Source organism: Panicum virgatum, chromosome 6K, assembly GCF_016808335.1.
Source record: "Panicum virgatum strain AP13 chromosome 6K, P.virgatum_v5, whole genome shotgun sequence".
NCBI classification, from domain to species: Eukaryota; Viridiplantae; Streptophyta; class Magnoliopsida; order Poales; family Poaceae; genus Panicum; species Panicum virgatum.
The window spans coordinates 1,905,733-1,931,047 of record NC_053141.1 but is presented as its reverse complement, the minus strand read 5'-3'; the positions used below and the strand labels follow the sequence as shown (position 1 = coordinate 1,931,047).

The 25,315-nt window shown below is 48.1% G+C and overlaps 2 protein-coding genes and 1 long non-coding RNA gene across 6 annotated transcripts; all 3 read left to right on the top strand.

Moving 5' to 3' along the window:
• Nucleotides 1–4,847: 4,847 nt before the first annotated feature.
• Nucleotides 4,848–7,131, top strand: LOC120711194 (probable L-gulonolactone oxidase 4). Its single transcript, XM_039996650.1, has 2 exons — nucleotides 4,848–5,598; nucleotides 5,827–7,131. Exons 1-2 carry the CDS (start codon nucleotides 4,900–4,902, stop codon nucleotides 6,922–6,924), a joined length of 1,797 nt encoding a protein of 598 aa, XP_039852584.1. The 5' UTR covers nucleotides 4,848–4,899; the 3' UTR covers nucleotides 6,925–7,131.
• A 10,536-nt stretch (nucleotides 7,132–17,667) lies between these two features.
• On the top strand, nucleotides 17,668–21,561 carry LOC120711193 (heterogeneous nuclear ribonucleoprotein Q-like). 3 transcript variants are annotated; one of them, XM_039996649.1, is made up of 9 exons: nucleotides 17,668–17,794; nucleotides 18,135–18,548; nucleotides 18,645–18,761; nucleotides 18,865–19,005; nucleotides 19,091–19,264; nucleotides 20,197–20,401; nucleotides 20,676–20,839; nucleotides 20,930–21,015; nucleotides 21,111–21,561. In XM_039996649.1, the coding sequence occupies exons 2-9, from the start codon at nucleotides 18,150–18,152 to the stop codon at nucleotides 21,220–21,222; spliced, it is 1,398 nt and encodes a 465-aa protein (XP_039852583.1). In that variant the 5' UTR covers nucleotides 17,668–17,794; nucleotides 18,135–18,149; the 3' UTR covers nucleotides 21,223–21,561. The 3 variants fall into 3 exon arrangements, with proteins under 3 accessions (XP_039852583.1, XP_039852581.1, XP_039852582.1); XM_039996647.1 differs by having other exon boundaries at nucleotides 19,085–19,264; XM_039996648.1 differs by having other exon boundaries at nucleotides 17,707–17,982; nucleotides 19,085–19,264.
• Nucleotides 21,562–22,199: 638 nt separating this feature from the next.
• Nucleotides 22,200–24,374, top strand: LOC120711192. 2 transcript variants are annotated; one of them, XR_005690206.1, is made up of 4 exons: nucleotides 22,200–22,496; nucleotides 23,121–23,557; nucleotides 23,635–23,721; nucleotides 23,832–24,374. It is a non-coding gene; the product is annotated as an uncharacterized LOC120711192 (long non-coding RNA). The 2 variants fall into 2 exon arrangements; XR_005690205.1 differs by having other exon boundaries at nucleotides 22,207–23,557.
• Nucleotides 24,375–25,315: the final 941 nt, after the last annotated feature.

Genomic DNA, 25,315 nt, shown 5'->3' with positions numbered 1-25,315 from the left:
TCAGGCTCTCCTGCCCGTACACATCTCAGCAGAACGGGAAGGCCGAGCGGATCCTCCGCACTCTGAACGACTGTGTTCGTACCCTCCTCGTTCACAGCGGCGCCGACTACACGTTCTGGGCCGAGGCGCTCTCCACGGCCACGCACCTCATCAACCGCCGGCCGTGTCGTGCCACCGGCTCCACCACGCCGTTCGAGCTCCTCTTCGGCGTTCCTCCCAGCTACGACGAGCTTAGGGTGTTCGGCGCGTTGTGCTTCCCCAACACTACCGCGACCGCGTCCCACAAGCTCCAGCCCAGATCCACGCCGTGCGTTTTCATCGGCTACCCGCCAGATCACCGCGGCTACCGGTGCTTCGATCTCACGACGCGCCGCGTGCTCACCTCACGGCACGTTGTCTTCGACGAGAGTCAGTTCCCCTTCCGGCAGCGCCAACCGCAGCCCACGCATACGCCCATGCATACGCCTCCAGTCGACGACACCGTCCCTGTTCTCCCTCAGCCGTTTAGCTCGCCGCCACCGCCGCAAACTTCGCGCGCGGCATCCCCTGCCTCGCCCACGAGTCCACCCATGTCCACAACATCCCCCTCCCCTGACCCTGTGCCGCGCACGTCTGCTACACCCACTGGCCATCGCATGCTCACACACGCCAAAGCCGGCATATACAAACCCAACCCCAAATATGCCCTCTACTCCACAACCCAAACCGTCTCACCCGTGCCGTCGTCAGTTCGCGTCGCTCTAAAGGACCCCAACTGGCACGGTGCAATGCAAGCCGAGTTCGATGCCCTGCTACGCAATGGCACCTGGTCCCTCGTCGACCGACCTCCGGGAGCACGCGTCATCACCGGCAAATGGGTGTTCAAGCACAAGCTGCGCTCCGACGGCACGCTGGAACGCTACAAGGCGAGGTGGGTCGTTCGCGGGTTCAACCAACGGCCCGGCATCGACTTCGGGGAAACGTTCACGCCGGTCGTCAAGCCCGCCACCATCCGCTCAGTGCTTGCCGTCGTTGCTTCCAAGCAATGGCCAGCGCACCAACTTGACGTCTCCAATGCGTTCCTCCATGGCGACCTCAAGGAACGCGTGTACTGTCAACAGCCTACGGGATTCGCCGATTCCGCACGCCAACCGCTGTGTGTGAACTTCGACGATCCCTCTACGGCCTCCGGCAAGCTCCTCGCGCGTGGTTCACTCGCTTCGCGCAGTTTGTCCAGACGATCGGCTTCCAGCAGGCCCGCTCGGACTCGTCGCTGTTCATCTTCTCCTCTCCTGCAGGGATGGCGTATCTCCTACTGTATGTCGACGACATGATCCTCTCAGCATCGTCCACGGCTCTTCTCCAGCAAATCATCGCCCGCCTCAAATCCGAGTTCGCCGTCAAGGACATGGGCGCCCTTTCCTACTTCCTGGGCATCGACGTCCATCGCTCCTCCGACGGCTTCTTCCTCTCGCAGTCCAGCTACGTCCACGATCTCCTCGAGCGAGCTGGCATGGCCAACTGCAAACCAGTGGCTACGCCCTGCGACACCAAGGCGAAGGCATCGACACAGGACGGCACGCCGGTCACCGATCCCAGCTTCTACCGCAGCATGGCCGGCGCCCTACAATATCTCACACTCACACGGCCCGACATCGCGCTCGCCGTGCAACAAGTGTGTCTTCACATGCACGCTCCTACTGAGGTACACGCCGGCATGCTGAAGAGGATCCTGCGCTACATCAAGGGCACTCCGTCGCTCGGTGTTCATCTTCGCGCCTCGCCGTCGACGACGCTCACCGCGTACTCAGACGCGGACTGGGCCGGCTGCCCCGACACGCGGCGTTCTACGTCCGGCTTCTGCGTGTTCCTTGGAGACTCGCTGGTGTCCTGGTCGGCGAAACGGCAGACGACGGTATCCCGATCAAGCGCAGAGGCTGAATACCGCGGCGTCGCTAATGCAGTCGCCGAGTGCACATGGCTTCGTTCCTTGCTCGGTGAGCTTCACCACGGCGTCGCCAAGGCCATGCTTGTGTTCTGCGACAATGTTTCTACCACATACATGTCGCGCAACCCAGTTCATCACAAGAGGACGAAGCACATTGAGCTCGACATCCACTTCGTGCGAGAGAAGGTCAGCGTTGGCGACGTGCGTGTTCTACACGTTCCCAGTACGCGCCAACTCGCCGACATCTTCACGAAAGGCCTCCCGACGGCGCTGTTCGAAGAGTTCCGATCCAATCTCTGCGTTCCGGTGCCGAACGCTGCGATTGAGGGGGGATGATAGCGGAGGCGATGCAACTGCCTCCGCACGGCGCGCGACGCCGCGCGCTCCGCGCACGACGCGGCCACGCTGCGCGCCCCGCGCAAGACGCGGCACCGCATGAGCGCATGCAGCGTAGACTCGCCCGCCGCTAACTGCACGCGCGCGTCGCCCGCATGACCGGGAACGCCGGCATGCCCGTGCTCAGTGTACACTCGCATGTATTTAAACTCCAAGAGAGATCAATGAAAGTTTTGCGGTTGTTCTCTCCATCTCTATCTCTTCTTTCATTGAGGAAACTGTTAACTCCGGTTATAATTTTTTACGTGAAGCGAGGACGAAAGCTCAAGAGAGTTCATTAGCAGGTGTGATCCATTCAACGTGTAAAATGGATTTTAGCCGTTTCCTAGACCAGGTTGTTACACATCAGCCGCAAACCTCCGTGTAATTGTGTCTGGTTGTACTGGTTGAAAATGAATCTGTCAATTCTCCTTAGATCCCCCTCAGCCAACAGCGTCGGGTAAGAGCTTTTGCCACCACGCCCACCTGTAGCAATCCAGCGCAAAATATCCTTAGCAACAGCGGAGCCATCGGAGAACTAACGCTGCGCGCTGCCACACGGATAGCGGGGCTTCTGGCACGCTGCTGCGGAATCGCATTCTGATGCTTACTCGCCGTCGAGACGCGGATGCAGCAGAGACACTGGCGTCGATGGTCACGTGGAGGTCGCGGCAGCCAATCGATGGAGAACTTCATCAAGCAGTCAAGCAGGTGGCCGAAGCCGGCTCAAGGAGGCTGCATCGTCTTCCATCCGGCTGATGATGCTCCGATCCAATCCGGCAGCGTCAGGTTTTCTCGGTGGATAGCAATGTTGTGCCATCGACATTGCTGCTGCACACTAATATGTGGGATTGCAGTAGTTCAGACTTCAGAGTTCAAATAAGCCTGATAGGTCAAGCATACAAGCTGAATCATAATGCTTCACCAATGCATTCCAAATGGTGCTAATGAAGATATCACAATGTAGCTTGCTTCAGGTAAACATCGATGACCAAAATGAAAAAACAAAAAGATTATTGTGCAGACAATTGACTGTATCTTAACTGGTGGCCTATAAATAATTGTGCTTCAGGTAAACAGAAACTACAGCACATTAGCAGAACACATAAACTGGTGGCCTATAAATATTTACTACTTAGGACACTATTTACAGTCTGACAATCTACATAGAAACCTTTACGCATCAGTAAATAAGCCCCTACTGCTTAGTTTTTCATCCATATTTCAGCAGTAATGAACTAACTGTCTGTACTTAACTGAGAAATTTAAAATGGACACGCCCGATAACCATGAAGTCTAAATGGATATACTGGGCAACCATGACTGGTTTAATGAGTCCGCACCCTTCTAAGAACGTAATCTAAATCAGAACGAACAGAAGAAGTGCTTCCGATGATCAATGAACTCCTCATTTCCTAACTTACAGAACAAGTACTGCACAGAGAATTGTGCGGCCAACTGATCCTGACAACCATTGAACAATATAGAAGGAACACAAATTAATATGATATTAGTGAAGGCTTACACATGCGTCATGCTTATGGATGCCTATTCTATCCTGCTTGAATTGGTAAACACTTGTGTATTACAGATTTACAGTACTCTATAATACACGATAAGCAAGTATGGTATGGCATGATAGAGTGCATAACTTGAACTAATTTTTCTTTAGTGTGTGAACAAACAGAGTGTGTAACGTGAACTATTTCTCTCAGCAATTAACCACATTGCAGCACAACTGTAAGTTACCCAAAATGAACTCTACTGCTTGGTAAGAAAATGCAGGAAATGAGGGGGCAAGCGTTCCTCTGCACAAGCAATTCAACATTAGGAAAACTCAGATAGTTGATATATGCTAGTTACATGCTGATTTTAGAAATTTACTCTGGCAAAAATGCTGCCTGATAGTTGCTGCATCTCATCCTCACTTTTGAAATCTGCACAATGGAAATTTTGAAACTACACTTCAGACAACTGAATCTCCTACTCCTGTGGTCAACAGGGTAAGAGTGCCAAAAATTTCTGGTGTGGTTTGCAGAACTGCAGCCTAAAGCCAGACCGTTATCTAAAGAGCTCTCAAATGTTGTAAAGTTCAGGTTTCAGTAAAATCTCAGAAACACCGATCAATCGAGCCACTGGCCATCGACCCAGTGCTCCACATCGATACAAGTTGAGCTAGTTCGTAGAAATGAAGGAACCATCAGCGGAAGTCCAGATTAGGAGCATAGTGGTGACGCGGATCCCATGTGTTCGCTACGACTACGAGTAGAATACATGACAAGTGCCATAGTGGCGAGCGCAAAAAAAAAAAAAGTCAGAGTCTGCAGAGGTTGGTAGTTGGTACGCGGCGTATGTATCTCAGTTCTCACATGTTGTGCCTCAACGACACGATCAAACGTGCCTAGAACAAATGAGGCAGTTGCAGACTTGCACCACGCCGACGTGTTCCACGCACGCACGTGCGTCGTTGTCTCGTCACCAACGCGCTTGGCGGCCACTCGCCGTCCCTCCCGGCCCGTTATATTAAGGCCTCAAGCCGCTGCTTGCTGGCAGCTCATCTTATCTTAGCTTGCACGAGCAGCAGCTAGCTAGCGCTCATGGCAGCCATGCGAGGGCCACGAGCGATCCGGGGTCCCCTCTTCTTCGTGCTCCTCCCCGTTCTGCTGCTAACGACCCAGCAGCTCGCCGGCGGCAGCCCCCCGCCGGACCCCGTGTCCTGCGCGCGCGGCACGTCGGACTGCACGGTCACCAACACGTACGGCTCCTTCCCGGACCGCACCATCTGCCGGGCCGCCAACGCCACGTTCCCGAGCACCGAGCAGGAGCTGGTGGCGGCCGTGGCGGCGGCGGCCGCCGCCCGGCGCAAGGTCAAGGTGGCCACCAGCCACTCCCACAGCTTCCCCAAGCTGGCCTGCCCGGGGGCGAGCGACGGCACCATCATCAGCACCGAGCGGCTGAACCGGACGGTGGCCGTCGACAGGGCCAGGCGGCTCCTCACGGTGGAGAGCGGCATGCTGCTGAGGGACCTGGTCAAGGTTGCCGCCGACGCCGGCCTGGCGCTGCCGCACTCGCCCTACTGGTACGGGCTCACCGTCGGCGGCATGCTGGCCACCGGCGCGCACGGGAGCTCGCTCTGGGGCAAGGGCAGCGCCGTGCACGAGTACGTCGTCGGGATCCGGATCGTCACGCCCGCGCCGGCCAGCCAGGGGTTCGCCGTCGTCCGGGAGCTCGGCGCCAGCGACCCCGACCTCGACGCCGTCAAGGTCTCCCTCGGCGTCCTCGGCGTCATCTCTCAGGTACTAGCTACCTAGCTTTGGCCTATGGTGGTCTGCACGAACACATTTACTGTCAAGGTTAACTGCAGCATATATGCATGTCGCCGTACCATGCATGAGTAAAAGACAAGTTTGATTGATAATTACCGTGCTAATTTATGGAGTAGAACACCTAATACATTGACATCAAAATACAAATAAAAATCCAAGATGGATTGGATCTCAACGTGTTGATGCAACGTACGGCAGGTTACTCTTGAGCTGCAGCCGCAGTTCAAGCGGTCGGTGACGTTCGTGACGCGCGACGACAAGGACATGGCGGCGACGCTGCCCGCGTGGGGCAGCCTGCACGAGTTCGGCGACGTCGCGTGGCTGCCGCGGCAGGGCAAGGCCATCTACCGCGAGGACAACCGCGTCGACGTCTCCACGCCGGGCAACGGCCTCAACAACTACCTCGGCTTCCGGGCGCAGCCGACGCTGGGGCTCCTCACCGCCCGGGCCGCCGAGGAGCGCCTCGAGGAGAACGGCACCGACATCGCCCGGTGCCTGGCGGCGCGGCTGCCGGCAGCGGCGTTCGAGCTCCAGGCCTACGGCTTCACCAACGACGGCGTCTTCTTCACGGGGTACCCGGTGGTGGGGTTCCAGCACCGGATCCAGGCGTCCGGCACCTGCATCGACGGCCGCGACGACGCGCTGCTCTCCGCCTGCACCTGGGACTCCCGCATTCGGGGCCCCTTCTTCTACCAGGCCGGCTTCAGCGTCGCCATGGCCAAGGTGCCGGCGTTCGTCGCCGACATGCAGCGGCTGCGCGACCTCAACCCGCGTGCCTTCTGCGGTCTGGACGCCAAGCTCGGCGTGCTCATGCGCTACGTCAAGGCCTCCTCGGCGTACCTCGGCAAGGCGGAGGACTCGCTGGACTTCGACGTCACCTACTACCGGAGCTACGCCGACGGCGCGCCGCGGGCGCACGCCGACGTGTACGACGAGCTCGAGCAGATGGCGCTGCTCAAGTACGGCGCCATGCCGCACTGGGGCAAGAACCGCAACTTCGCCTTCGACGGCGCCATCGCCAAGTACCCCAAGGCGGCCGAGTTCCTCAAGGTCAGGGACAGGTACGACCCGTCCGGCATCTTCTCCAGCGAGTGGAGCGACCAGGTGCTCGGCATCAAGGGCAGCCCCAACGTCGTCGGCGCCGGCTGCGCCATCGAGGGCCTCTGCGTCTGCTCCGACGACTCCCACTGCGCGCCGGAGCAGGGATACTTCTGCCGCCCGGGGAAGGTGTACACGGAGGCCAGGGTCTGCATGTTCGAACAACGCGACACCACCCGTCTCGTCGACCAACTCTGAATAGATTTGTGGTTACTACTATATACTAGCACATTATTATTGGTTCGATCTGTTTGTCCTTATTAATTAATAATTGCAGAGAGCATCATTGTATTTTGCCTCTGAACTGAGAGATTTTGTGTACGTGTTGTTTTAATACGTGTTGGTAACAACTACTGTCGCCGTGCATTGGGAGCAATTGAATGGCATTATTGGTTGTCAAAGGCAGAGATTGACTGGCTCTTGTTGTTACCAAGAAGCTTCTTGGTTGGACTTCTAGGGCACAAGAGAGTTCTAGTCCATTGGGTCACATTTCTAAATGGCCGTTAGGTTGGGTGCTTCATATTTATCCTCCTGCAACAGGGCAACTTGAGAGTTCCTAATTTACTTCTTGTGTTTGGTGCTGAATAGTCTTTTTTTTTTCCTTTAAAAAGAGAAAGATGCAGTTGAAATAACTTGATTTAGGGCAAGTTGCTGCGTACGTTTGCGTGCCCGTATCTCACATAAAAGCGCCAACAACTTGATTTGTTTGTTAGTTTCAGTGACTCATAGTCATAGATACTCACTCGATCCGTTCCAAATTGTAGGTCGTTTTGTCAAATTTAGATTCATAGATCGTGTCCCTCTAGAGTATATAAAGGAGGCTAGCTAGGGTACTAGGGCATAACATCAACCTCATGCACTACAAACCACCAAACAAGACGTAGAGTATTACACTATTTGGCGACTTGAACCTATCCAAATCTTGTGTTGTTTGAACCTTTGAGATTCTGATCTTGGCGACACCCTGCCTACAACTCTACTACATCGGGGTATCCCTTGGTAGTTGATGGTGAAAACACTGACAATTTCCACGTTAATCTAGAAAAGATCTAACTATCTAAAAGACTCAACAGTTCATATCAAATATGATTAACAAATAACTAATTTAGGAATTCAGAATAATAATAAAATAGAACATGACCCAAGATATGTCGAATATGATTAGTGGATAGCTAAATTTAGAATTAGAAAAAATAAGAAAATTAATAGTTGATCTAATGGAAAAGAGAACATATATTAATTTTTTATCAAGATCTAACTGTCTATACTTACTCAAATAGCATGTACCAAATACGACTAAAAATACATATGTAAATTCAAATTTTGAATAGTATTCTTTCATTTCCTAACTCAACTGGTGTCTTTGCTCAACCTGACTTTCCATGTTCCCATGTTAACTTATATGGCTGTCTATCCATATAACCGATCTTTTTAATCATGTGATCAAGATTCAAGCATCATGATAAAAATAGTTTAATTCAGTCGCATCATCCTGCTGGTGCACCAAAATAATAATAAAAATGCACGTGCAATATAAGCATCCACTGCATAGATCGAAAGTTGCAAGGAGAAAGGAGAGTCAGGCTAGAGAAAAAGCAGATGCATGCATTCGATTGCAAAAGGCTGATTGATTGGTTCTTGTTGTTACCCTGAAGCTTCTTGGTTAGACTTCTAGGGCACAAGGCAGTGCTATCCATCGGGTCACATTTCTAGAAGTCCGTTAGGTTGGGTGGTTGATGTTTATCCTTATGTATAGGCCAACTTGAGAGTTCCTAATTTACTTCACATTTCTAGAAGTCCGTTAGGTTGGGTGGTTGATGTTTATCCTTATGTATAGGCCAACTTGAGAGTTCCTAATTTACTTCTCTATTATTGCGTTAATAACGAAGCACGAGCTAGTGAGATCGTCACGGCCGACCAAAGTTGTTCACAAAACTAGGGAGGGGATAGATCCAAACATGGATGATCCGTACCTGATTGTAATTACAGCATTAGCTGCTTGTCATTGGTCTGATACGTACGATACAAATGGGTGTGTGTGTGTGTTTGCAAGTTCTGCCTTCATGCGTCTGCTATCCAATGACAATAACAATCACGCCCTTGCAGATGAAGAAGATACTTCTGGCAAATGACACGGGTACCACCCAAACTCTTCAGTAATCGCTGGAATGCTCGATTCCTTTTTTTCGTTGTTCTGTCAGAGTGTGCGTTGCCTGGCAGGGCCCATGGTCCTCGCGATGCTTCAGAAAGTTCAGAGTTGCTGCATGGCACTATTAAAACTGGGGAAATTAAGGGAACTGCTTGAGATTTCGTTTTGGCCCATATGCTCGCAAAATATTAATTGGAAAGAACAATTATTGGAATGGGCTTAGGGTAATCAGATGTTGGACTGGGCCAGAAGATCGCAGGATGTAGAAAAATTATATAAGGGCCGACATGACTTCTTTGTTCCTCGGCCCATAGGAGGAGACAAGTTTCCCGGCCCCCCGTTTTGAGGAACGAATGCCACGTGATCTGGGCCTCTCTGTCTCTCTCTCTCTCTCTCTCTCTCTCTGAGATCCAACTGTCTGAGATCAGTAGGGACCAATCAGTCAAGCACAAATGTTGAAAACAAAGATATTTCATCAGTACAGATGCAAGAAATGCAAAGTCAGAAGATAATTCTGATCCTTATTGTGTAATCCATTTACAATACTCGAGAAACTTACTTTGAAGTGAAAAATCCATTAGATTTATTTGGCAAGAGCAATAGATATTTATGCTGACATTCATCTTTTGCAACTTTGACCCAAGAAAAAAAGAAGAATTTCTAACATGTTGTGAAGCTTTGCTCTTGCAAATGGGCTACATAACTTAGCCATCTGAGGCATCCTAGTCCCAGTACAGATATAGACTTGGCCAAATTGTCAGGCATACTAGTCACAGTATGACAGTAAAAGTCCATAGTTAATTCTAGCTTTACTAGTCACAGTAAAAATCTAGAGTTAGGCCGTGTTTGGTTGCGCTCTGTAAAGTTTTTGAAAAGACATCTTTCTACATTCGAAGTACTAAACATAGACTAATCACAAAAATAATTACAGAACTCGTCTGTAAATCGCGAGACGAATCTAATGAGTCTAATTAATCCGTCATTAGAGGTTGTTTACTGTAGCATTACTGTAGTAATTTAGCGTCTGATTACGGCCTAATTAGGTTCATTAGATTCGTCTCGCGATTTACAGGCAGCAGTCGCAATGCGTTTTTTATTTCGTCTAGATTTAAGTCTCCATGCATGTGCCGGAAAATTTTTTTGGAATTTTGATTTATGGAACCAAACACGGCCTTAAACAAATTCTAACATGTCATGTCCTTAGTCACGGTAAAATAACAACCCGAAAAAGACAATACACAAGAAACTGTCTAAAATGACATAGCAAAGTAATAGTCAAAGCATGCAGCAGGCATAACCATATCACCTCAAAATATTTAGCATGGATCATTATGACACCTTACAAGCATTCTCATACACATCTCACTAGGGTTGGTTGTAAAGATCCAAAACTACAGCGTCAATGCAAATTCATTCCTAAGGGTTTGGCAGCAACCTCAAGGCATAAGCTAGATCATGGTTAATCAAAGTTAGGATTAGCCCTCCGGGAATGTGCTAATGTGAATGAAATTTTGCCATTTCACTAGGACACAGGCTCCTTCGGGAAGGAGCTGCCCATGTCCAGATTAGCCTAAAGACCATTTCTGTAACACAAACCTTGAGCAATAGGAAGATACAAAGCAGACTTGTAGTGGAGCAACCCAACTACATCAAGAGGAGTGTAGTTGACACCTGGGACCAAAGCTGATAGTTTCTGGCTGTATGGATGGATAATTCCATGGCGGTTTATGGTAACCAGCCAAAAACCAGCTCGGTTGTTATCAATCTGCTCCTGATCTTCAGCAGTCAGCTCAGGCTGCTCCAAGGGGGGCTGCTGCTGCTAGGAGAGCTACGCCTGTTGCTGAGAGAGCTGCGCCTGCTACTGAGAGAGCTGCTGCTGCCTCTGCTACACCTGCTGCCGAGAGAGCTGCGCCTGCCTCTGCTGCATCTGCTGCCCAGAGAGCTGCGCCTGCTGCGGAGAGAGCTGCGCCTGCCTCTGCAGCACCTACTGCTGAGAGAGTTGTGCCTGCTGCTGAGAGAGTTGTTGCTGCCTCTGCTGCGCCTGCTGCTGAGAGCGCTGTTGCTGCCTCTGCCTCTGCCTCTCCTGCTCCCGCTCCCGCTCCCGCTCCCGCTCCTCACTATGCTCACGCCATTCCGCAAAGAAAGGGTGCATACTCTCTAGTCCCATGCCAATTGGACCCAAACTTGCATATATGCCCTGCACTTTTGCTCTACAACTTCTTCCTTCAATGGCAACAAAATCGCTCCTAAGGCCAGAAGCAAGCCTGATAGAAAGTAGAGCTCTTCCTGCTGGTGGTAACAAATCTGCGTGATAGTAAGCAGGCAATTCATGGAGCGATGCACCGTCCTTCAAACGCATATAGGAAGTGGGGGATATCCACAGAAAGATCAGCGATGACATGCGATCCATACACTTTCTTCATCAAGCTCTCGAATAGCTCCTTCACTTGTCTGAATCCCATGAAGTCCATGATTGCTTTTCATGTGATATCCTCAAACTCCACTTCTTTGATACGGAATGTACCGTACTGACTTGACACAAGCAGGTTTTCTTAGACAAGTGATTGCGCTATGCAATACCCACTCCGTCTATTAAGAGACACCAGCTTTACCAACGACTTCCAGAGCTTTCTCCCTTCCATTGTCAGCATCAAAGGTCTGCAATCATAGGTGCCAATCAACTGGTTGCTGACAATATCAACAGCTTTCACCCTTTGCATGAAGGTAACTGGGTCCTCCCATCTTGTAAGATCAACATCCTCTAAGTGGTAGAAGCTGCAGTAAAATTTATGGTTACTAGGAGGAAAGTAGTTTTCTGAATCAAATGAATTGCAATAAACGTTATAGTGAGGAGCATAAATTATGGTGAAAGGGCATCGGGGATACCTGAGTTGTGTCAGAACAGGGAGCCTCGGACCCTCCAGTATGGGCTTCCTACCTCCCTGGGACGACCCCCTCAACTTGTGACCCGGTGCGCTGGGCACCTGTGGATATTTGGCACGATAGGCGCCTGCGGCAGAGGCAGCTTGAGGATCTGGGGCAGAGGCGGGGCGAGGATTTAGGGAGGTACAATGGGCTCTTGCGAAACGATGGGGGCTTGCGGGATCTGGGGATCTGGCGGGATAGGCCCGGCCTCGGCGGGGCCCGGCGGCGACCACACGCTCAAACAGAATCCAATCGCACAGGATCCGATGGCCTATATCGTCCCGTATCAGACTATAAATATGCGGCCGACGCAGCATTAACCCTAGCCACGAAGCGCCGAGCGCCGAGGACTCGCCTCCAAATCCCTCTCCACGAGAAGGAAGGAGAAGAGCAAGGGCTCTGCCGCCGTCGCTAAACGGGATGGCGTCCGGCGACCTCCCCCTCATGCCACCGACTCCTGCCTGTCGCTCCTCCTCTTCCTCCTCCTCCTCCAAGTAAGGATCATCGAGTCCGATCTCGAGTTTCTCGATGCGTTTGCGTTCCGTATCCGATTCGATGAGTTCGAGATCTTCAGTGGATTGGATGCATTTTGCCTTCGAGATGTTGGATCTGTATCGTTTGTTTTGCGTTTTGAGATGATGCACCTGTTTTGATGCGTGTGCGTTCTGTATCTGATTCGATGAGTACGAGATAGTGGTTGCATTTTGCGTTCGAGATGTTGGATTGATTTTGCTCTCGAGATTATGCGTTTTCGATCCGTTTGATGTGATTCCATGAGTTCGACAAGTTTGATCTGATCGCGTTTTTCTTAATCGCAGGGGCTCCTCTCGCAGAAGAAGCGCCGGCTCCGCCTCGTCCGGGGCCCGGATCACCTCATCATCGAGCTCCTCTGGCAGTTACTGGGACTCACCTAACTGGCGGATGAGGCCACTCCCTTCCTTCCATAGGGCACCCATCATCACTGCCCCGCTGTCTCCAAATGTCTCATGGTGAGTGCGTCTTCGATCTAGCTTCTGTGTCTTCCCCTGATCTGGGTGGCCTCAAGTTCTCTAATATCACACTGCGCGTCCTGTTTTCATTTTTGCAGCTGCGGTAGAGGCCCGAGGAGGATCTGAGGCTTGATCAGGGGGCAGAAGTGGCATGGCTTGAGCTGCGAGAATCTCCTGCGCCCGCTTATGCCGAAGGCGGCGGAGAGATAGGTCGACGGACAGCTCATGCCCAAGGCTGCTGGGCGATAGGTCGTCGGCTAGTAGTGAGGTAGCCCAACAACACTGGAGGCTAAGCTCAACTGCGATTTAACTTTGGTGGCCTTCATTGGAGGCGTGGGGTATATAGGGTGGATGTCGGCGGCGGCGGAAGCGCGAGGGTGACCCCGCCCTAGGGATAGGGTTTTGCGCGGGTTGCGGGGTTTTGTGGCGAGTTGAGACCAATGTTTGAAATAGCGGGCTAAAACATTTAGCGATTGTGTTTGTAGAGACTAAGAATGAATATAGTGGGCTATAGCCTAGCTAAACCATTTAGTGGTTCTATAAATAACATATGTTGAGAAATTAGTGCTCCTAACTTTTACACCGATTTTCGAGAAAGCGGTACCAAAGTAATGTGATACCACTTCTTCCGTGGCCGACTCTACCCATATTACACCAAAAAGACCTTCACCTAGACAGTAATACTCTATGAGAACTCAACTCTTTATTCACCCATAATAAGACTTTTGAACCTTTTAATTTGCTACCCTATCATGACACTACTACACTATATGACAATCTTGTCATCTCCTACTCGAGACCTATTATGCTATGGTATGGCAAGAGGGGAGGAGAGCACCCTAGTTATTGGACTCCAAGGCTTATATGGTTTTGACATATGTTCATCTTCTACACACTTCTTTACAAAATATCTAACTCTAAAATTTTTATCATGCTTATCTAATCATACAAATATCTAATTTAACCATGAAGCATGGTAAACATAGTTCATGCTTCTAATCTTCTAATCTTTTAGAAGTTTCTCAAAAGTCACAAGTATGCATTTCTACTTAAACACCATGCATAAACCTATGAGTTATTTTACATATAAACATTAAATCAAGAAAATTTCATGTACTGAAGTACGTTTTAGCCTTCATTCTCTCGTTAGTGAAATACTAAGTTTTGTAAATGATGAAGTTCAATACTAAACTAACAATAAATAAATACTAATTATATGGTTTAGCCGGCTAAATAAACTTTAATTTTGCTGCTATAGCGAAATTTAGCCGACTATTAGCGGATTTAGCCTTTTGCAGCTAAAATATAGATATCCTACCTTTCTGCTCTCTCGAAAGCTATAGCAGGCTATGGCTTTGGTTATAGCCGGCTATTTGGAATTTTGGTTGAGACGGGGTCTTGAACACAGGGGCGGACCTCGGGCTCCTCTCCTGCGAACGCTACTAAGGCCCAATACATGGCTCAGCTGCTGACCGTGAGCTTCCAGTGGCCACTCTAGCCCGGCGTCCTCCCACTTCGGTGCGGGCTGGCGTGAGCTCCCAGCCTGCGCCGCCTGCCACTTCGGCCCGGCGCCCACCATGGACCGCTCGTGGTAGAAACTTATATGACAAACGCTTGCAAGATTAGTCCTATTATCTTTTACCCCCAATTTATGGTTGCCTTCGTTTGTGAATGTCAGAATTTTCTAGCTGAAATTTTAATGTTCTTGGTATGGAAAGTATCATTTGCAGTTCATGGTTGGTTTTTCCTACATAATACTCCTATATTTTATTTAAAACACAATGATTTCTTCATTGCAAATGTACCATCTCTTCCCAAATTAACAGTTAAGTTATCAAATGTAATCGACAAATGGGACATGTGCCCTTCTTGGAACTTGTATGTCAAACTTTTTTATTTGATTCCCATAATTATAACATAAATTCTTTTGCTGGGTTAAATAAAAATTATCACTTAATTGATGCACCTATATTTTTTAGAAAATGGATATCTGGAGCCTCTACAGTACTGCGCCTTTTATTTATACATATTGCAAATGGGTCTGGGTATCCGAATATATCGAGGTTGACTTTTAGGGTGTTTTGAATCTTGCCCTTTTCTACACTGATGATAGGTTTGCTGGAACAATGGCTGAGAGCAAGCGGTTTGATACGAAGAGCACAGGCTGCCTTGAAGGCCTGTTCAACTTCCTTGCCCTCAACCAACGGCTGCAAATGCCGAAGATGATTGCATACCAAAAGCACAGCGAAGGAAGTAACAATATGCTCAGTAAGGTTTTACATATTTCTACTTCCGATTTTGCATTTTTGGTGATGCTATGTCCACAGGATTGCCTGTGCCATGCTTTTTTCCCTTGTTATAAATTGGATCTTGGGCTTGTTGGCCTTTTCTGTTCATATCTAAAAGCTGACCATAGCAAGGGCCACCAGGTCTCTTTATTTGGTCATCTAATATTGTAGTGTGCTCACTACATTTTTCTATTTGTTGTAGGAGTGAATGTCCCAAAGCCCAAAACTAGCAGTGAAAAAGATGGAGATATGCTGGTAGGTGGATAAACTGCATTTCTATTATGGTAACCACATAAGCCTCACAGATTTCTACTGGTATATTGAAGTGATGGATCTTAATATAGGATTTTTCTGATAGCACAACCAACAAACTGTAGTAATGACTCAAAATTGCATGTTTGCAATCTATGAGAGCTTTGTAACCTTTGGCGATAATTTTCTACTCCCTCCGTTCCAAATTATAAGTCGCTTTGACCTTTTTGGTTCATCTATTGCTATGTATATGTTGAGATCTTAGGCTCGATCACCAAACAGAGGAACAGGAATGAAGGTAAAAACGGCAAAGGACATAGTGGAATTGAATGCACAATCGTAATTGCACTATAATTCTCAGATGTCCAACCCCCGTACAATGTCTAGGTAGGGGGCTATTTATACTCCCAATCTTTTTACAACATTCCAAGAATGCCCCTCCGCATTTCCCGGAGGTTAAGTGATTACAACAGGGTTTTTGGTAATTTCTATTAGTGAGACAGTCCGATTTGCTCACTCCTACTCGGATCACATGTTTTATGACTTTTGTTAACCTTCGATGGTGACCTTCGAGCTCCATCTCAGCACTTCTCGCTCGAAATTCTGATCTTGACGTTGTGTGCCGGCTCTCCGAAGATCTAGCACGCTTCCCTTGGGCTGGCAAGTGGCGGTAGTGTCTTCCAAACCTTCGCGGCCTTGAGTTTGAGAAGGTTCCTGGACCTTCGGTTGCCTTGTGCTTCGAGGGTTACTGGCTTCCTCCGGTTTTGTGCGCTTGCAAAACAAAATGAGGAATGCCCAACATGTTAGAAATGGGGTTAGTCCTGATTATACCTTCGGTTGTTCACACCTTCACGAGGGGGCGCTCCCCAACAGTATCTAGACATGTTATTATATCTAGATTTATAGCAAAATGGATGTACCAAAAAAAAGTAAAAGCTATTTATAATTTAGAATGGAGGGAGTAGTTGTCAATGCTAAATCATAGGACGCCTTACATGTGCATTTCAAGTTATTGGTGCAATTCCAGTCAAGTGTTAATGCATAGGTCATTTTTTTCTAACTCTACTTGTGGTGTACAGTTGCATAAGGAAACTAATAGTGACTCACAAATTGGTAGGTCCCACATGTTCATATGGAGGACACTCATGTTCAAGAAAAAAACACCCGGGAAAGACAAAAAGAACCATTCCATTTTGAGGTATCTATTTGAACCATTTTTTGGGATATTTTTGGAAAAAAGAGGTCTTGTAGATATCGGATCCGACTTACTTATTTATACCAACAGAATAGAATAGATGCCACAATTTTAGATCCTTAATTTCAAATTTTGGCTCGGAGGTTCTCACAAGTATTGAGGATTTAAGGCTCGAGGGTTACGGGATATGTGCCATCAATAGCTTATTTTTTAAAATCTTTTGGGAGATAAAACTGAAGTGACCATCAGCCTAATTCTACGATTCAACCTAAAGCTCGGAGGCTACTCCGTATGGAGCGCGAGTACTTCGCGCACCATATAAAAAAAGATCTCATGGCTTCAGCACCTCACAGCCTCGGAGCAACCAAAAGTACTCGGAAGACTACTCAAAGCGTTCGATGGAAGGCTCAGAAGCACTCGAAGGGATGTTCGGAGCATTCGAAGCACTCGGAGACGCCTTCAGAAGTACTTGACACCTGCAGGACTCGACTACGAAGAGCTCGAGAGCTTGTCAGATCGTGTTGAAGTAGGATTCCAACAGTACACGGCTAGGACTTTCCATGTAACCCTGTTCCCAAAACTATATAAGGGCAGGTAGGAACCTCCTTGAAACATACAACCTCTAAGGCAATACAAACAACCACAGGACGTAGGATATTACACACATCGCGGCCCGAACCTATCTAAATCTTTGTGTTTCTTGCACCATCAATTTCTAGAACTAGTCGATCCCTTACCTACAATCCTAGTGCCTAGAGTATTCCTGAGTTGGCTTGGCGGCTAAACACTGACAAGTTTTGTTCTGCTGGCTTGCCAATCAACCAGCCAACAGTGTTTTTCTCTCACACCAAATCAGCACTAGTCGTGAGCCACCAGCTAACCAGCAGTATTTTTCTTTTATAGCAAATCAGCACCAGCCACCCGTCACAGTCAGCCGAACAGAAAACACACACTTACACACCATCATAATCATCGTCATCACGAAACACGTGATATCCAAAACTTGTGCTAGTAGCCTGATAATAAAAGCATAAACCTCACTCTACCCGCTTCTCATCCCTTCACCACCGTCGGATCCGCATCGAGCGGCGCCGGCGCAACCACCGGCATCAGGTATAAATAAACCTCACTCCACCCGCCACTATAAAATGCTCCCCCGCGAGCCCGGCCGGGGGCTGACTGCTCACCGGTGGTGGAGGCGGCACCCGCAACGCAACCCCCAAAAGCCCGCAGCCAAATTCCCCAGCCCACACAACTCCTCCACTCTCCAGTAAGCTCCGCCTCCCCCCTCCTCCCCGATCTTCTCCTCCAATTCCTTCTGCTGCGGGAATCGCTTGTCGATCCATCGGATCGAGTCGCTCCACTGCTAATCTATATACATACATACATACTACTGCTTGCTTGCTCCTGTTTCTCTCGCTCGCATCATGCCGCGCTTAGGTTTTTTCCGGTCCAAAGGTAACCCCGTGTTTTCGATCCCCCAGCCGCTAGATCCGTTGCGCGCCTGTGCGATTCCGTCTGCCCGATGCGAGTTTATGCGATTTTCTGGGGGGTTTATGCCTTTATGGGGTGATTTATGTGATTTTTCGGGGGATTTTTTTTGGGTCTAGGGTTAGGGTTTCGGGATGTCGGACCGGCAGCCGTCGGAGGAGCCGGAGGAGCAGGTGGACCTGGAGGGCGACGACGACGGCATGGACGACGACGACGGGTACCGCCGCCGCGGAAGCCGGGACGACTCGGAGGAGCCCGAGGAGGAGGACTACAATGAGGAGCGCCAGCCCGAGGGCGACGACGGGGACGCCAGGATGGCGGCGGAACCGGCTGCTGGAGGGGGCACCGGCGGCGACGACATGGACAAGGAGGGCGCCGGCGACGGCCCCGAGGACGAGGAGGAGAAGAGGAAGTGGGACGAGCTGCTCGCGCTGCCGCCCCACGGCTCCGAGGTCTTCATCGGCGGCCTGCCCCGCGACATCACCGAGGAGGACCTCCGCGAGCTGTGCGAGCCGTTGGGGGAAATCTATGAGGTCGGTGGATGCTCACGGAAATCCCGCATTGCTTATCAGCTTGTAACGCACATGCAGCCGTGATGTGCATCTCTGGGTGACTTTGTGAAATGACAGGTGAGGTTGACCAAGGATAGGGAGACAAAGGAGAACAAGGGGTTCGCCTTTGTCACCTTCACAGACAAGGACGCTGCGCTGCGTGCGATCGAGGATGTGCAAGAAAGGGAGTACAAGGTAGTGTGGCTCACTAAGATGTCGAATTTGCTGCGTAACAATAACATGTGGTTTCTCATTCAGTCGTGTATGATGCGCTTATATTGGATGGCTTTTGGTGCAGGGGAGGACTTTGCGGTGCTCATTGTCGCAGGCAAAGCACAGGCTATTTGTTGGGAATGTGCCCAAGGGGCTGAGTGAGGACGAGCTGAGGAACATTATCAAAGGGAAGGGGCCAGGTGTTGTCAACATTGAGATGTTTAAGGTGCGCTTTGTGATTTCGTGGTTGTTTTCGATCCTGCACTACAAGTCTCAGGTTCTCTAATAGAGAGGTTGTCTCGCAGGATCAGCATGACCCGAACCGTAACCGTGGCTTCCTCTTTGTTGAGTATTATAACCACGCCTGCGCTGAATATGCCAAGCAGAAACTTTCATCACCAAACTTCAAGGTTGATGGAAGCCAATTGACTGTCAGCTGGGCAGAACCTAAGGGTTCAACAGATGCTTCATCTGCGGCTGCTCAGGTAGGCACAATACATGAACCCCTCTTCCAAAAAGAACAGCTTTTACATGTATTATCGTTTTATCGTACCATTGTTTATGCCTTCCGATTTTAGAGCACATAGACTTGTGCAGACCAGCCTCTTCTCTTGTCCCAGATGAATTGGTAAATTTACTTGTAAATGAAGTATTCCTCTTGATTATGTAATCTGTTAGAAACACACACGAAAATGGCTACAGAGAAGCATGAAGTATTTTATTGTATTTGCTGATTAGTCCTTTCTCACCTGATTATTAGATTAAGGATTTAGATTTTTTTTTCAATGTTGTTAGATTTTAGTGAAACAAAGAACTAGGCGCCACATGAGTGTGGTCTCTAGTTCTAATGTCTTCCTAAACTTCCTAGGTAGCTCTTGTTCTGTTGGCACTGCCTTAGTGCACTAGGTAGTTGATTTTTGAAAGTACGCAGTGTGTTCCATTTAGTGGGGAAACAGATGACTATACTGCCTGACACTTCATTAATCTTAGTATGGTACGCCATATTTTGAGCATATATTGAACAACAGATGTTTTTAGTCAAAAAAAACATGATGTTTCATGTGACATTCGGTTACCATGCACAACTAGATTGGTTATTTAACAATATTCCTTTCGTGAAGTGTTCAAGCAGCTCAAACTTAGACATAAATGCATTAGGACTGTGCTTCAATGTGGAACAGTAGGAAATGACTAAAAATTGCTGCTAATATATAGGCACACTTAATTGCTAGCCAGTCTACCAATTGATTTGCGCAGGATTAAGTGTAGATTGCTGTATGGTTTTATGGAAACATTTCCTGTTTGTTCAAGTCAATCTTGGCCTGTCAAGTTTCATGCGCAGAAATTTACATCCAAATTCCTTTCGTTTGGCAGGGACCTTGAATATTTACTAAAATTGCATTTTTTTTATATGCAGGTGAAGACTATATATGTGAAGAACCTACCTGAGAATGTTTCGAAAGAGAAGATTAAGGAACTGTTTGATAAGCATGGAGAGGTCACAAAAATCGTTCTGCCACCTGCCAAGGCTGGGCATAAGAGGGATTTTGGATTTGTTCATTTTGCTGAAAGATCAAGTGCACTCAAGGCGGTTAGAGGAAGTGAAAAATATGAAATTGATGGTAAACCTGTGTCCCTGTTATCATCCATTATGAAATTTAGTGTTCACCTGTGAGACACTCGCAAAGTTGTTTGAAGTTGAATACTTGAATGAAAGTCATATCTGTTTCTGTTGTACTGATTTCATGTTATCTTTCGGTGCATTCGGCGTACCTGTTTATAGTAAGAGTAGCAGTTTAAATATCCTTAGGGATGTCTATTAGTTAGAGACTTAAAGTTCTTGGTTGCTGGAATGCCTTACTGTAACATAATACCCTTTGCTCACTTAAAATGCAGGTCAAGTACTGGAAGTATCCATGGCCAAACCTTTGGCAGATAAGAAACCTGATCATTCACACAGGCCTGGAGGAGGGCCTAGTTATCCTCTTCCTCCTTATGGTGGCGGCTACATGGGAGATCCATATGGTGCATATGGTGGTGGTGGTCCTGCATACAACCAGGTGCCAACCTAACCATTCAGATTACATATATTTCACATCTGCAAGACTGCAATGTTTGATTTTGTTTTATTAACAAGATCTTATTTACAGCCAATGATATATGGTAGAGGGCCAGCACCGGCGGGAATGAGGATGGTACCAATGGTGCTTCCCGACGGCCGTCTTGGCTATGTCCTGTAAGACCATTCCTCCACAACCATGCCAGAGCTGTTTATACGTGTGGATGCACTTCTACAGTTCCTGACAGTATTTTCTTTTGTCGGTCGGACAGGCAACAGCCTGGTGGAATGCCGCCTCCACCCCCACCTCGGAGGGGTGGTGACCGTAGGGATGGTGGAAGAGGCGGTGAAGGGAGCCACAGCCGGCGATATCGCCCTTACTAGCTTTTCCCTTGGGTGCTCGACTTCATCGCAGTGTGTGATGGATTTGTTAACCCGTGAGATAGGAGCCTGCGTTCTTGTTCCAGTATAAGGCCTGCAATGGCATGGGGCTTGTACCATCATCTGTTTTTTTGGTTAACTTATTTCTGTGATGCAATGGATGTGACTCGTAAGCTTTGCTTTAGCTTTGTATCACTTTCTGCCTTCGGGCACCTGTAGCGGTGAACTGAGTATCTATGGACTCCCGGTTGGAGTTTTCTTGGCTTAGAATGCATGTTTTCCTGTCTTGATAAACCTGTCGGGATAAACTGATAGAACAAGCATCTGTATTCTGTTGGTATACTGTTGGAGCGATGCTGGACTTATTTCACAAGAATTGTGGCTGAATTTAGCCAGTATCTTGTTTTATCTGCAACTAATTAATATTTTCACACGAATACATAGATCTGCAGTTGGGAGTGGATGTAGGGCCGAGTTCTGCTTTGTGTGATTGTACGACAAGGTCCTCGCAAAAAAAAAGTTATGTTGACAAGGATTTATGGATGAAATGTTTTAAATTGGAGCCAAAGCCCAATTTTAACCTTTGAAATTTCTTCTATCAAGTTTTCCATTCAAGTTGTGCAAAGGTGTTGGAAATTCTTATAATATCTAATGGTTGGAAGATTGGATGGTGGTGATTATTTTGCTTTGAAAGTAGTCATATCCTAGTGAGCAGAGATTATGAAAAAAAGTTTGAGAAAATCTTTTTAACTCTGAAGTTTAAAATTCGCTACCACGGAGGATCAAGAATTGAAAAATGCTAGGTGAGGATAAACAAAGTTGGGTAAGAGCAACTCCAGTTCTTATTTGGACCTCTACTCTATTTTTTAGAAGTTTAGTAGGAATTTCAACTAGGGTTTCCAAATAGACTCTCATTTTACATGAGCTCTTAATCTACAGTAGCAGGCCTAGGAGGGCCCGATCTGCCCTCCCATCGGCCCGTCATGCCTGCCTCTCACCCTGACGCCTCCCTGCCCCGCGCCGCCGGCGCGCCGGCCGCCACCCCGCCGCCCTCGGCCCGCATGCCTCCACCCCGCCTCCCAGCAGGGGCACGACACCGGGCATGCGCCAGGACACGGGGCCGGGGGTAGCCCGCGCACGGCGGCCGGAAACCCACGCGACGCGCGGGCGCCCGTCTCGCCGCCCGCTCCCATGCCGGCAGCCCGGCTCGTCGAACTCCACCGCCCGGGGGCCGCCCCCGCTCCGCCCCTCCGGCCCCTTCTTCCACGGGCGTACAGGTACGCTCCTACTCCTTCGCCACAGTCTTCGTCTTCCTCCCGCGCACTCCCTCTTCCTCTCGTGCCACCTGCCCTCCCTCCGGTCCACGCGACGGCGCTTCCTCCGCGCGACGGTGCTCTCTTGCTGCGCGCCCCCCAGCCCGACGTCACCTTCTTGCTGGTCGATCTTAGTTGTGTTCCTGGTCTTATGTGTTCTTTTCTCGTCAATTCTTGGATCAGTTCTTGTAAACTTGTGCCATTTCTTGGATCAGTTCCTTTGAGTGCATATCGAGATGACAAAAGCAGAGTTTAGGTAATTGGTATGAAACTGTAATTTCAGGGAAGCCAATCCCTGAAATTACAGGGATCTGTCAAAGAAAGGCAGTACTACTGTTTTAATTAGTAAATAAAATTGATTCACTAACTATTTTTGACAGAAGAACTACTATTTTGTTCTGCTCTGCATATTGATTGCCATTGCAAAGATAATCCAGTCCATATTAATTGTTGGAAGTTAGCACTTAAATTTTGGTCCTATTGGTACTGTGATGCAGGGACAATAATCCAGTTCCACCAGGTGGGTTCATGAACATGTACTAGTGTTCAGTTTGCTGACATTTAACAGTGATTCAGTGTGCCTTGCAGGTATAAGAAGCAAGGCAAAATTGGAGGAAAAAGTGCCTAGGCTGAAGCAATAGGAGGCTCTGTTCTTAGTTTTTCATTTGTCAAAAATTGAAACTGTCATATGTCAATAGTCAAAAATGGAATTGTATCTGAATGAGTTGCTATCTATTTGAATGGAGTTGTATCTGAACTGAAACCTGACTAGTGAATTAGTCAAAAAATGGAATTAGTATGTGCAGGTTCAAAGGTTGTGCTTTGGCCCTGTCATATGTGCATTGCTCCTGCTAGGTGTCCTTGATTCTAAGGGTGGAATTAGTATGTGCAGGTTAAAGCTTCCTCAAACAGGAAACCTGGATGTTTGGTCCTGCAGGTTGTTATAACCTGTCATAGTGCATTGCAGTATGGTTCTTCCAGGTCTTGTTTCCAGCACATCAATCAATTTCTCAGGCCCAGGAAAGGTACTATAAGCTCTAGTGCATAGTGCTATGGTTCGACTGAAATACACTGAACTGACCACATCACTCAACATTTTCAGATTTACACATTACGGCATGATGTCACAAATGTTCAATGCCTAATGCCAGGATTAATCCGGGCAATAAGAAAGGTGGTACGGTTGAAGGTAACTTTGCAACACACTTCCTGTGTTATCAATGATTTAAGAGTCATGAGATAGTTGCACTTCACTATCTTTGGTTTTCTAACAAGACATTTCACTTGGATTATTTGCAGAACTTGATTTATGGTCTAGAGAAGTTCCTTTAGTCCACATCCATCTCGGTATAACTTCTGGCTGTTCCTGATTATCAAATGGACAGGCATTGGAGAGGGGGGGGGGGGTGTTTATTCAAGAAAAATCACAAAACGGTCACATGGATAACCACTGGTAGCAGTACCAAGCCAATGAATGGAGTGTTCAGACTGACATCAAGATTCAATTCCATCAGCACATCAAGGAGTTTCTAGTTCTGTGACATGAGCAACATGGACGAGCATCAAAAAGCTTACCTGATGGCCAAGAGAGCTCAGTTCGCTAAGGCAGCGAGTGCTAGTGTAGGTGACACTGCTAGTGTAGGTGATGCTACTAGTGCTTGAGTCAAGGTGCAGGTGCTAGTGCCATATGCTACTAGGCTGAAGCAATAGGAGGCTCTGTTCCCAGTTTTTCATTTCTGTCATATGTCAATAGTCAAAAATGGAGTTGTATCTGAATTTTCTGCAAGTATCTTTTCTGATGGTGAAATTCAATAGTTCAAAGTGGTATCTTTTCTGCAAGTATCTTTTGATGTCAATAGTCAATTGCCTTTGGACCTGATGGTAAAATTCAAATTATCAGTTCTGAAAATACCAGGTTCTTGACAGGTTCAGACTTGATGGTGATAACTGTAATGCCTGTCGAACTGTACATGCTGGTTCTTGACAATTGATTTTAGTTGATGTGGCTTGTGCCTATTGGTTCAGTTTGCCTGAACTATGTATCAGCCACCTGCAATGGTTGATTTGAGTATCAGGTTCACTGCATTATGTAGGCAGAGCATTTCCCTCTTTTGTATTTTGAATCTTGAGAAATATAGAATCAGGTATGAACTGAGCATCTTGTTAGAACCTTGTGGTATGTTGGAGGGGCCAGGGAGTTGTGCAAGTAAATTCTTTTAAGTAATGATTTGTCATAATCTGAATGCACTTGAGAGATAAATATTTTCTTAACAAATATGAAGTCAGAGTCAGAACCCATAGCATATAGCCCATTGCCAATTGTAAATGCCTGTCAGGCTGCTTCTTTGCTTACTTTCAGAATAGATTGCAGAGTACATTTGTGTGGGTGTGCAGGCGTGTACTACAGATTTGTCACTTGTCTGCAACTGCTCTGCTAACTGAAGTCAAGGAAGTGAGGGTCTCCAGTTTCTGCATTCAGGTAGAAGCTTGGTGTGTCACCAACTGAAACAACTGAATTGTCTTGTGCTCTGCAGGTTTTTCAGGGAAGTAGAAGTAGATAAATGTTTTTCAGGGAAACACTCTAGTTCCAGTTTCAGGGAAACACTGAACCTGAAGATACTGCATTTATTTAATAAAGACAGTTTTCAGGTAATGTTCACATGCATGCTGATTCAGAGAAATTTCTTGAAAAATGGCCATCCAAAGACTAACTAAACTGTTGTTACTTTCGAACAGCAGCCTAGGTTCATCATGGTAGTGCAGGACTAGGACTAGTACTTGCA